General features: G+C 38.5%; 1 protein-coding gene across 2 annotated transcripts in view; it reads left to right on the top strand.

The window, feature by feature from the left end:
- Positions 1 to 12200, top strand: part of IDE (insulin degrading enzyme) — a 111235-nt gene extending 99035 nt beyond the window's left edge. For both annotated transcript variants that reach the window (XM_027839809.1, XM_027839810.1), the window contains exons 22-25: positions 188 to 249; positions 7613 to 7685; positions 9042 to 9109; positions 9739 to 12200. In XM_027839809.1, the coding sequence (XP_027695610.1) occupies positions 188 to 249; positions 7613 to 7685; positions 9042 to 9109; positions 9739 to 9834 (299 nt within the window). In that variant the 3' untranslated portion in view covers positions 9835 to 12200. The remainder of the gene's footprint in view (positions 1 to 187; positions 250 to 7612; positions 7686 to 9041; positions 9110 to 9738) is intronic.
- Positions 12201 to 13298: the final 1098 nt, after the last annotated feature.

Below are 13298 nucleotides of genomic sequence, written 5' to 3'. Positions count from 1 at the left end.
TATTTTTTTCCTCAATATTAACCAGTATGACCTTTAAAGAGTTAATTAACACAATTTTCTCTGTGGTTGGTCACTTAAAATTTGCCCTTTGTTCAGAAAAGTGTATTGTGAGATAATATCAGGTTTTTAGCCTTTACATATGCCAAACTTATTTTGATATCATGTTATTTTCTCTATTGATTTCTAGATAATACAGAAGTTGCATATTTAAAGACACTTAGCAAGGATGATATCATTAAGTTCTACAAGGTAAGTTATGTGCATACATATAGATGTTAAATAGAAAATGTAGTAGGTATAAAACTAAAGCAAGTTTGTGGTTATTTGTACATTACAGAGGCAGTTTGGTATTTTTAAATTTCCACTTCTCAGCAAAGGCATCTGGAGTTTGAAAAATAGTGTAATTTGAATTTGTATTAGTTTATACATATGTGTGTGTGCGTGTGTGTGTGTGTGTGTGTGTGTGTGTGTGTGTGTACACACACACATATGCATACATACACACACATATATATATGTGAATATTACCCTAGTAAGTACTAGTGTGGACTTTTTGCTCTTTCACATCTTTCCTTTTTACTTGTCCCACGTAGCCAAATAAACACATATCCTTTACTATATGCCCTATTTTTGGGGGGGGAGGGGAAGATTCATTTATTAAGCACTTACTATATATCTAGTACTGTACTAATCACTGAGACTTCAAATATATACAAAACTTAAGATACCTCCTGCCTTCCAGGAGCTTACATTTCCTTTTTTTTTAAAATTTCTTTGTTTTTAATTTTCAACATTCACTTCCACAAGATTTTGAGTTCCCAATTTTCTCCCCATCTCATCCCTTCCCCTACGCCAAGATGGCATGCATTCTGTATACCCCTTCCCCTAATCTGCCCTCCCTTCTATCTCTCCCCCCTTCTCTTATCCCCTTCCCCTTCTGTTTTCCTATAGGGCAAGATAGATATCTATACCTCATTTCCTGTATTTCTTGTTTCCCAGTTGCATGTGAAAACAATTTTTCTTTAACGTGTGTTTTTAAAACTTTGGGTTACTGATTTTCTCCCTTCCTCCCTCTCCACCCACCCTCCTTGAAAAAGCAAACAACTTGGTACAGATTATACATGTGTAGTCATGCAAAATACTTCCATAGTAATCAGGCTATGGAAAATTAAGTGTATTTCCCTTCATCCTATCCCACCCCCCATTTATTCTATTCTCTCTTTTGACCCTGTCCCTCCTTAGAAGTGTTTGCTTCTGATTACCTCCCCTCTGTCATCCCCCTGCTCTCTTGTCCCCTTCCCCCCCCAATTTTCCTGTAGGGTACTACATGCTGTCTTTAAACAGACATATATTAAGCACCTGCTAGATGTCAGGCACTGTGCTAAGCATTTTAAAATTATTATTTAATTTGATCCTAACAGCAACCCTGGGAGGTAAGTGCTATTATTATTCCTATTTTGCAGATGAGGAAACTGAGGCAAACAGGGTAAGTGGCTTGCCCAGGGTCATACAGCTAGTAATTGTCTGAGACCAGATTTGAACTCGGGTATAATTCTCAAGTAAAGGCTTTAGTCGCTGTACCACCCAGCAGCCTTTATCCATTCATTTGATGATTCTTGCTACAGAGTATGTGCTCCTAGCACAGGCAGCAAGAAAGAAGGGAAGAATAAGCAGGTCTACCACATAGTATTTTTTTTAAAATTAAGACAAAAACAAACCAACCCTAAGTTTCTCATCTAATCCAAGCAGTCAGCCCAGAAACTGACCTGCCGTCACTGCAATCAAGGCATTTGGCTACCCCATCTACCTCTTCCAAACAACTTTCATGTTTTCCTTTTGCATTCTTCCCCTCTTCAAAACTGTCCATTGTGTGATAAAGGAATGAGAAAAGCAAATAAACAGTGAACAAGCCTGAACTTAAGAGTTGATAAAATACAGTGGTGTTTTCCCTGCTCTCCATAAGGAGCTACTTACTCAGAGGATCAGATTTGGAGCCACAATAGAGGAAGGAAGGCCTCAAGTCCCCTCGTGTCGTCCCCCCTCTCCTCCAGCTTTTTACAGATGAGGGTCTGAGACAAAGAAAGGTTAGGTGACTTGCCTAGAGTCACACACTTGGTAAATATTTTCTTATTTTTTGTGAGCATGATCAAAGGACTAAACTTTTCTCTCTCTCAGTTTGCTTAACTTTAAAATGGATATAATAAGACTCATACTACCCGAGTTCCATAGTGAGGCCTTCAGATTTTCAAATGCTGAAACTGTTATTTTTGGAAAGAGTGGTTCCAGCATTGAGTACGTTCTAATGCCAGGAGAATGATTTTAAGTGCTTTGTTTTGCTATTCAGAAATTTATCCAGAGAAAAAAGGACAGTATTAGCTCAAAACCTTCCTAGGCAGCTTTTAAAAAAAAGAGAGACCTGAGAAATCCTTCCAAAGATCTTATAAATTTAAGAAAGAATGCAAAATAGTTATTAAATGTCTAGTGCTTAGCAAGCATATTGGTTTCTAAAAGGTGAAACTTAGAAAAGATTAATATTTTTGTATGTTGCACATGTGCTTCACGCAATAGGGAGAACTCTTGTATGTGCATTTTCTAGGATTTGGAACATCATTTTTATTTTAAATGAATGGCCCTTTCCTTTCACGACATGATTGGTCATGTCAGAGATGTCCTTATTGAGCATATAATAGCCCCATTGTAGCGTTGCTTCTGTGGGAAAATACGATCTCTGCTTGATAACACTTTTGGGAACACACTACCCCTAACAGGGACTATGAATGTAGAAGTGTGTTCAGTGTTCATTAGAATAACATTGTTAAAACAAGGGTGGTGCCCAGTGAGCCCTCCTAAGCAAGTGTCTCTGTTGTGTGAAAGTTTTAAGATGGACAGTATGAAACCGTGGCTAGAGAGCCAGCCTCCAAGCCAAGGGCACCTAAGTTCTGGTTCCACCTCTGGCCTCTAGTGTCCATTTGACCCCTGGGTCGCTCACTCTCAGTGCTCTGAGCAGCTCCCTAAGTCTCAAAAAGGCAGAGAAGGGAACTATATTTGTGGAGGGTTTTCCTTACCTGGATTTTCCTTATACCAGTGAAATTGTTGGTCTAGTCCTAAACCTGTCCCTAAGAGTTGTAAATATGTCAATGCCCAGCATCATAGCCTAAAATGATGATAATACCTGTCTCCCCATGAAAATGAGCTCTAAACATTTTGCTTAGTAATCAGTATCAGTAGTCTCTCCAGTGATGTATATTTCAGTCTGCTTGCACCTTGTGACTCTTCCGTGTCTTCCTGTAAATCGTTCATATGAAATCCACTCATCATGCTGGGGGCCTTTCCAGGCATTATGCAGCTTTTAATTATGTAATAATTCCCATTTCTACAGTGCATTAAAGTTTACAAAGTGATTCCTTCATTCCCCTGTGAGTAGGTAGTATAAGTATTATCCTTGTTTTACGGATGAGGAAACTGAGACATGGAAGTTAATTGATATGAGCCCATGATCACACCCCAATGAGTGCAATAGGTATTAATATAACTAGTGAGTCCTTAAGATCAGTAGTGAGGAAACATCATTATTACACTTTATAAAAAAAATTAACCTTCTAAGACTTTATATTATTATACTCTTAACTGCTTTGTAATGGATATTTGAGATTTGAGTAACTGCAGCCAGGGAGGCAAATGCTGGCAATGTCTCATTGTGCTCCCTGACATTGCAAAAGGCAAACCCATGTCATCTCTTGCTCTCCCCCTTTTGCCAATTTCAGGCTTCTGTATCATGAACTAGGTCTCTTGTGCAAAAATAGACTTTGTGAACAGTGTTATGTCACTGAGGTGGTAGCTGTGTGAGTGGAGAGAAGAAATGATGTGAAGGTTTATGATTATGTTGCCATTCAAAACTGTAATATGTTTCACAAGAGTGAATGAAACCTCTTCTTTTTAAAAACTTGTTACTGATAAGTCATGCCTTTACACAATGGATACTTCAAGTAGCAGCTGGTGACTGAAGTTCTGAAAGTGTCAGTTACAGAATGGAGTTAATTATTTATGTCTTAAGAAATGATGAAATCCCAGCCATCTTTGTCTGGTTTGTCTCTGTAATTTAAAAAGAGGTCTCTTGTGGAGAAAGACAATCTTACATTCTTAACCATCTTAAGTGGTGGTTTATTATTGTCTTTCATTTACTTTGTCTTGTGATTATTAGAAAGTGTAGGGGGAAGGAATAAACATTTTTTAAGCACCTACTGTGTGTCAGGCACCGTGCTAAGCCCTTTACAAATGTTATCTTATTTAATCCTCACAGCACGCTTAGAAGGTAGGTGGTGTTATTAGCCCCTTTTTAAAGTTGAGGAAACTGAGACCAGATAAATGACTTGCTCAGAGTCACACAGCGAGTAAGTGTCTGAGGCAGGATTTGAACTCAAGTCTTCCTGTCTCCAGGTCCAGTGCTGTATCTACTGCGTTACCTAGCTGCATTAGGAAAGATAAAGGTTATATTTCTCAATATTGATCTTATTTACCCAAACACATAAGAGTCAATTGTTAAGGTTTCTTTAAATTTTTCTCTAGGTATTATTTATCTTATATGCGTTCATTACTATATCTTAGTATGTAGTATTCAATTACTGCATTTACAAAATTGAGAACATTTGAAGATAAAATAATTTTAGTTTATTGGTTTATGTATGCATATAACTTAAGCACTTTAGAAGTATACTAGAGTTCACACAAAATCATCACCAAATAAGTAAATAACCAGATTTTGCTAATAAATAGCACCTACAAGAATGATACTTCCATATATGCATGCAGAGAGAAGTACTTTACAATTCTGCTTTCTCTCATGTCCTTAGAGTAGTTTTTTTTTCTTTTTTCTTTTTTTTTTTTTTACAACAGAGAAGAATACTAACTAGAAAAATTAAGTGACTGCATTAGGGTTTTTTGATGTGAATAGTGTGTATTGCACCATGGATCATCAGCATTCTTGTTTTGTGTTCAGTGCCCCCCAGCCTTTTCTTTCCAAAACACAGTTGTAAGGTTGGGGGTGAGGGAAGTGTCCCTCCCTTTATGCCAAAGAGTGAAAGTTAACCATAGGATGATGAAAATATACTGGTGAAGGAACAAGGGAGGAAAGCGGCCATGGAAAATATGTTAGCAAAGGGGAAACACTGAGAGAAGAATATCAAGAGGTCAAACTTTGCCAATAGATGAGAAAAATTTAGAGGTGCTCCCATTTGAGAGACTAGAGAAGAAAGGCATTCACATTGACGAGGGGGAGAAATACAGAAGGTCCAAGAGCATTCATTTGGATCAGTTCTTGTGGCCCTTAAGGGAGGAGAACAGTAAGCATTGGATGTACAGGGGAAGTGTGCTTGGCTGCAGCATCACTTTCACGGCTTCTTCAACTGTGGGTCGTATGGGGTCGCAAAAAATTGGTCAACAGTAAAAGGTTTCTGAACGTGCAACCACTAAAATCTAATTAAAAATCAAACGTGTAATGAATCCAAGGTGTTTCTGGCAGCGCTTGCCCATGTTGCATCACCCAACTTCACTGCGATCGTGGTTGCAGCGCACAAAACACGTGCCCTTTGCACTGCGCATGTCATCACACCCACTCAACGTCAATGAACGCTGCTGAAACACGAAACAGGGTCATGAGTGGGAAAAGTTCAAGAAGTCCCGACTTACATCTTCTCTGTACACCCTGATGAAATAATGCTATCTTCTCTCCTTGATCCCAGGGTCCCCTTCTCTGTGCTTGTATTGTTAGCTCCTTGAGGACAGGGACAGTGTCTTTTTTAATATTCCTGTAGCACTGACCATAAATTAAGTGCTTGATAAAGAATTTTTTACTTAATTTAAAATGTTCAAAAAAGATTAAGAAAGATTCAAAGCATGCTTATCCCTGGCCAGTACATCTGGGAAATTCTCTTCTGCTTTGAGAGATGGTCATCTGTGTTTCTGAATTAAAGGGCTTCATAGCTGCCCTGCTTTCTGATAGAACTGACTGCCTTCATGATAACCTTCCCCTCTGGTGTAGGAGTTTGAGTTACCAGACAGTGCTTAGACTAGTCTTCACTGTTGGACGTCACATATTAAATGAGAATTTCTAGAGATTATGAAGTGTGTTGCTAATATGCCCTGGCCACCCTGCCACCCCTATTCCTGTAATGTTTTCTCACCTCATAGACTTACTCTTCCTTGAAGATGTAGCTTGAGAGTGCTAATGCTTCTTTCCTTCTGTGGTTATACCTGTGCCAGAGGGGGTGGCTGTACTTGGTTTGGGGAGAGAATGGATGGTAAGAGAAGAGGAGAATGCTTTTTGTGCCAAACTTTTTGCCTGACCATCTCCTTACTAGCCTCATTTTCTGTGAAGAGCTAGAATGCTATGGTTACTAGCCATGTGAAGGAGATATTTCAATGCCAAGCCCCATCCTAATGGAGATTCTAAGATTATTGTTGAAATACAATTCTCGGTTTTGGAGGAAGATGGGGAACAACAGCCCAAAGAAGAAAAAAAGATACCATTTAAATGCCACCCAACATGAAGGATTGTCCTACTTTCTCAATTGCTAGTGCCCTCTTTTCCAAACTCCTTTAGCTAATTTGTATTAATTTTTTATTCTCTCTTGACTCTATATATGTATATGTATATCTACACATACATGCACTTTCCCATTCAAATGGAAGCTTTTTGCATGTAGTAATTATTACATTCATCGTATTTGTTTCCCTAGCACCTGGCACAGAGTAGGCATTTAATACATACTTGTTGATTGATTTATTCACCGACAGGCATCAGTATATTTCTCCAATTCAGACCCTTACCAGCTGTATAAAACACCTTCCACCATACCCAGCTTTGTATCTAGCATTTTTGAACCTTTGGACTTGAGAATATTTAAAATCAGCAATATATAAAAAATTCCTTTTTTCTCCTCACCCTCTTGAAGTGTGTTTTATTTTAGAATATAAATTTTTCGTGCATTGGATCAGTTGTCACTACCAAACGTAAGAGAAGAGCATATTCACTGAATACTACAATTGACCTTTTTATATTTATTGTTTCCTTTCTGTCCAAACAACCAAACCATTCATTACTATAGTATAAAATTATTTTTGGTATAGAAGGGAAGGAATATATACAGTCAAACAGTTGCCATGTTTAAAGTATCACTTCTCTAGAGCACCGGCCCTGAATTCAGGAGTTCAAATCCAGCCTCAGACACATAACACTTACTAGCTGTGTGACCTTGGGCAAATCACTTAACCCGATTGCCTAACCAAAAAAATAATAATAATAATAAAAAATAAAGTATCACTTCTCCCTTTGCTCAAGTCTCATCTTTTGCCTTTATGGCAAAATGTTAGAATGTTGCTAAAATGCGTTGTATAGTAGAAGTATTTTTCTCCTTTTTTTATAATTTGGTCTCTGCTTCACTGTAATCAAGACTACATACTTTCCTCCTAGCTTACATTATTACACTATTGAAGTAGTTTTCCAGGATTGGTACTAACCTTGTCTTGGAACCAGTTGATTTTCTTATTCATACAGGTAAAGCCCCTCCCGTTTACTCTATCAGAGTGAATGGCTGACTCTGCCTTTTCTCTGCAGGAAATGTTGGCTGTAGATGCCCCCAGGAGGCACAAGGTATCTGTTCACGTTCTTGCCAGGGAAATGGACTCCTGTAAGTACCATATCTACTCTGTGTTTTACTTACATTTTTAAAAAAGCACCAGTAACCTTCAATTATTTTGTATTTCATCTACGCTGAACGCCAGGCGGGTGGTTTGGGGGGTTGGATGGTTGCCCAAAGCCCAGGAGTGGAAGGAGGACTGGGAGTATCTGGGGCTTTGAGACTGTTAGAATGGATTTGATAGAAAAGAGACTCATACATGTAGATTATGAATGTCTCGATTTTGCTTCCCAGGAATATAATTTTTTCTGTAATCAAAAAAGTGGCTTTAACAGTTGGGACGTAATTAGTGTAAGACAGTCTTATACACAGGTTTTTGACAGCTTTCTCCCCAAAAATGAGTAGGCCACTATTCAACAAGCCCCCTAGTGAAGATGTATCCCATGTCAGTGAACCCTGGAAAAGTGCAGCATCGTTGCTCTTGGATTGTCTTGATAAATTTCGTTAAAATTCTGACTCACTAAAATTTACTCCATGAAGATTATCAGGTGCCTGCTTTGTGTACTGCAAGATTTATTTTCTCCTTCAGGCTCTAAGCTTGTAGACTCATACTCATTTATGGCTTGACATTAAACCATGGTAAAAAGTATGGAGTTTTCCATTGGATAGATATTTCTGTCTTCTCCATCCATGTAGTTTATTTCTCCGTATTCATTCCAAATTGTTTCCCTAAAGGTGTGTTCCCAGTTTCATTTCTCATCTTGGGGAAGCTCTAATATCGTTCACACTTGGCAACAGAGATTTTCTTTACTAACCACGCAAATGAGCATTTCTTGGAGCCTTACAGAAAATAAGGCACAAGTTTAAAGCTTTCAGTGAGTAATTTGTTACTGCTGGAAGCTATTTGTTTTGTTTGTTGTAATACTTTGGTTGTGAGAAGTCTTCTTAAAGGCATTTGACCATGCAGCTTCCTAATTATCTACTTGAAGCAGTTCAGTGGCTAATCCTGAAAGATGCCAGTGTTGTGGCCTTCACCATCACAAGAAAATCAAAGGGTGAGGCCTGAGGGTTACTGCTCCAACGTACCTTGGGTGCTCCTACCCAGGTCTGGTAAGAGGGTGAGCATTTAGCTGAGTAGGAAAGGAACAGAGAAGACCTATTGCAGAAACTGGTTTTTGACATCAAAAACTAAAGCATTTTTATTGTATTTTAAGGCAACATTTTTTGCAACATGTCTTGAAGTTATTATAGTTATATTGTGATTTTGTTTAAAAAGAAACTGCAGCAAACTATACATTTAATTGCATTTTATATTAGAAACTTGATGGATTTTTGGGGGGGGGGGGGATTGCTCTGGGTATGCCAGTAAAAAGACCTGTGTGATACATAACTCTTCTTATCTTGTAGGTCCTGTTGTTGGAGAGTTTCCATGTCAAAATGATGTAAATTTGACACAAGCACCAGCCTTACCCCAAGTAAGAAAGCTAAATCTTTACTGAAAATATTGTGTTTAGATGATTATCCCAAGAAGGAAGGACTTGTTATTTTATGTGGCCTGTGACTGAGGCTTGGGATCCCAGGGTGTTGTTAGAATTTCAATTCTTCGGGCTCCACTTCCTTCATTGGCCCAGCCCAGAGGTTTGGATGTTCCTTCTCCCATTTCATGGCTCCTAGGGGTTTGAAGTGTTCTCTCTTTTCAGCCTGATGAGGGAGGAACTCAGCTCAGCCATGGTTCCTGTGCAATGAGGACCAGCTACTCTTTTGAGAAGTTGGCATTGACTGTGCTAAGCTCTCCTCCTCAGTGCACCAGAGGGGGGCCTTCCTGTAGTCTCTCCATGTGGGCACTCCCAGAGTCGGAGGGCAAGGAATACTAAGGTCTGTCTTGCCGAAAGCAGCCCTAGCTTAATTACCCTAGGTTTATGTAGAAATCCCCATTATCCTCCATCCACTATGGAGGGAGAAATCAGGCCTGTTGTATTAGCAGTTTTGAGAATCTGAGGTCCTAACTGTTGTGTGTACAAGAGAACAATATTACCCTGTTGTTTCCAATCTACCTCTTCAGTTAAAGGTACTAAAAATTGTTTCTTTTTACCCACAACTGCAGCCAGAAGTTATTGAAAACATGACGGAATTCAAGCGGGGCCTGCCACTGTTTCCTCTCGTGAAACCACACATAAATTTCATGGCTGCAAAACTCTGAAGAACCCAGCCAATGGGAAAAATGCAAATGGATCAGCTTTCTCATGTCTTCAGCAGGGTTCAGAATGAACACAGTGTTCGTGTTAGGGAGACAATCTGGCCCATTTTAGGAGTTTCTGGTTCATTGAAGATTCATACTGTATTAGAGACAGACGATTAGAAAAAGCATTGCAGTCAAATGGCATTATGTAGAGTATTAAAAATCAAAACTAATTAAAATATTAAAGTCTTGTAGATGTAGTATATTTTTAGAATGTTACATACCTATTAAAATATTTAAACTTCCTTTTAATTACTAATAGACACCCCCCAACATAACATTTCTTAAAATGTTAAAACTATTCCCATAGAATGCTCCTTCTCTAACTCTGTTAAATACTCATTTGTCAGGGAAAAAAAATACATTAATAAGCCTTTTCTGTAAAAAGTTCCCTAACTTGATAAAGAAGGCTTCAAAACTTTTTGAAAGGTGACAATGTTGGGTAACACCTTTTAAGAAGAAAATTGATCCTAAAAAAAAAGATGCTTTCTACTGGTTTGTTTAATAAGATCAATGGTGAATACAAAATTTGACAGATAATGGACAAGAAAATACCTTTTTTCTTTTACTGGTGAAATCATTGAATGTGTAGGCATGGTTTTAATCTTTTTATAAATGTGAACACATTTTATATTCAAATTAGTAGAATGGCTGGAAGCCCTAGTCCATCCCATTTATTTATGGTTCCAAAAACATTATTCCTTTCATCAATTTTATCCCGTATTGAATTTTCTCAGGATTACTGTGTGGCCATTTTCTTTCTAGTTAAAATGATTTTCTTTAATTGCAGTTCCTCTTGTTTCTGAGTGGTCTGTGTGGCATTCATCACTTTTACTTCTTCCCATTCACACACTGCTACCTTAGTTTAACAAGCACAGGTAGGGTCCCCTGAAGGAGTGCCTGACACATTCTCCCAAACTCAAGTGACGTCGTCAAAGCATGCCCAGCTGCACACTGCGTCTGAGCTGGCCTCCTGGACTTGCAGCACCGAACAGAAAGGAGTACACAAGGTCGGTGAACAGCAGAATCCTGTTCCCATGTGGCTCAGAAGGGTGAGGAGGCGGTATCAGAGCCACATAGTTTTGGAGTCATTGTGGAAAATAAAACCCCAGATTATTTTTAACAACATGGATTTTCTAAAATGCTTTAATTGTTAGTAGTCTTATTATGTTGATAAATTAATGCCTTAAAATGTTGATAAATTACTTTAAAAATAAATAGAAAGTAACTGAAGTGAAATAACTGAGGCTTTTATCCCTGAGCTTCTGTCTTTTTTTTTCCAGATAAAGTTAATTTAGTAGATTCATCTGCTTTTAAAAATATTTGCCATTTTCAAAACTTACTTCAAATGAAATTGTGGAGATGTGCTGATTCCATATGCTGGTATCTGTGACATTAGGCTGTCAAAACCTGGAGCCAGTTGTAACAAGCTGAATTCTCAGAACAGCCAGTCACCTCAGTTTTAATGTGACATGGCTTCCTTGTGTAAAGTCACAACTTTTCACATCTAAGTTTTTATACTTGCCATTTTTCAAATCTAAAATTGGGGGCATACAAACTGGGGCAAGACTAAGTATAATCACAAACATGGAGGCTGCCTTTGAACACTTGGCCCCATTTCTACTTGCAGATGAGCGGTGCTATAACGGTTTTTTTACCCTTTGTCTTCAGGACCTGACTTTCTGAAGGCTTTTGTCATCCATCAGGAGGTTTATGTGTTTATTATTCCCTTCTGGTTATATGTATTTATGGAATATGCAGGTTATTACCAAGCCGCAGATATAAAGTAGATATGAAATGGGCTGGATTGTACAAACATACCCTGATAACAGTCCATTAAAATCCACTGGGTAAAACTTTTATGTAGAAAATGAAGTACTATGGATGCAATTTTAACTTTTTTTAAAAATTGGATGGAATTTAACAGTATCAAATAATTTTTATGAGGAAGGTCTATTTTTTAATTTCTGGAAGGTGGCTTGCGTGTTGTGCCGGAAACGGTTCTGTCTGTCCGTCTGTCCTCCGGCCTTTTACCCAGTTTCTGAGTTGATCTAGCAGTACAGCTTGATATCTCAGGCACATTTCATGGGTCATTTCAATGGATCCAAAGCTGCAGTGTCTATAAGCAATAACAGACTACCTAGGATACTGTTATTTACTCTTAGTGCTTGTTGAATACAATTTGTGAAAGAAACCATAACTTATTAGTTCCATGTAACTTTTTAAAGGCTTCTTTTGAATAGTTGATGTGGAATTGAGAGCATGTGACAGCCAGTGTGGCCGTGTGCTGGGGTTATCCTGTTTACAAATAAATGGTCTGAATTTAACCTGCAGAGTTTGCTTTCGTATTCTTCTTAGTTTACCATATTCTAGTAGAGTAAGTTATTAATTGATTGACCGCCTGATGTGCTAAGGAGTGGCTAACCCAACCGTGAGCCAGGCTGGAGACTGCTTTTAGATTTTTCTTGTACATATGCTTTCCAGCAGCTTTCAGCAGTTAAAGTATTTGAACATGGACTAGAAAAGGCAAGTTGTTTCTGATGCATAAAATCTGATGTTCCAAAAGAAAAATCATGTAGCATTGATTCTATCCCAACAGAAAATGGCTCCCCTTCACAGATGTGCGCAAAGCAGCACATTTATAAATGAAGGGACATCACTTTATTCAAATCTCAAAGTACTGCTCCCTTTTAATGTTCTCGAAGATTCAAAGGCCAGCTTAAACAAACATTCACTCCGTCCTGCTGGTGTCTCTGTTCTTCCTCTGGAGTGTCCGGAGCCCATCTGGTCATCTGAGACTTCTCCTGTCTCTCTTCCCTGGATATACATATCTGGGACCTGCTGGGGAGGAGACACAGCCTCTTTGCTAGTTACCTCCCTGACTCCCCTCCCTGTCCAAAGAATCCACCCTCATGAGCTGTCACTACTGCTTAGTCCACACAGCCCCCTTTTGGTTGTTTCTTGCAGGCCTCAGCAAAGCTGTCCATGTAACCCTGTCAGCATTTCTTTTGACCAGTTTAGTGGCAGCATCCAGAAGAGCTTTCTAATAGGGTAACAGTGCAGAGGTGAAAAGCTAATTTTTTGCCTTTGCCTTGGTCAGTACTGTTTCCACAAGGATGAAAAAACAAAGTAGGTATTGCTACTACATAAGTCTCCTTTCTTCAGGAACAGTATCAGGCTTTAGATGTAGTTACTTCCCATTGATGGCTCTCTGAGAATCACTACTTCTGTTGTAGTACCACTTTCCTTTATGATCTGGATAACTTAATTCTGTTGACTTGTTGCAGAGAAATTCAGTTGATAGTAATACTGAATTACTCTCCTGGCATTCTCTTCAAAGATTGTTACATTTTCATTTGTTTCCATCTTAAATTACTTTCATGTAACTGGCTCATATAATATTTTAAAGTTTGCAAAGCAGAACT

The sequence above is a fragment of the Vombatus ursinus genome, unplaced genomic scaffold, assembly GCF_900497805.2.
Source record: "Vombatus ursinus unplaced genomic scaffold, bare-nosed wombat genome assembly UNPS02014833.1, whole genome shotgun sequence".
Classification (NCBI taxonomy): Eukaryota; Metazoa; Chordata; class Mammalia; order Diprotodontia; family Vombatidae; genus Vombatus; species Vombatus ursinus.
Note: the sequence above shows the minus strand (reverse complement) of the source record. Positions and strands in the feature narration are given on the sequence as shown.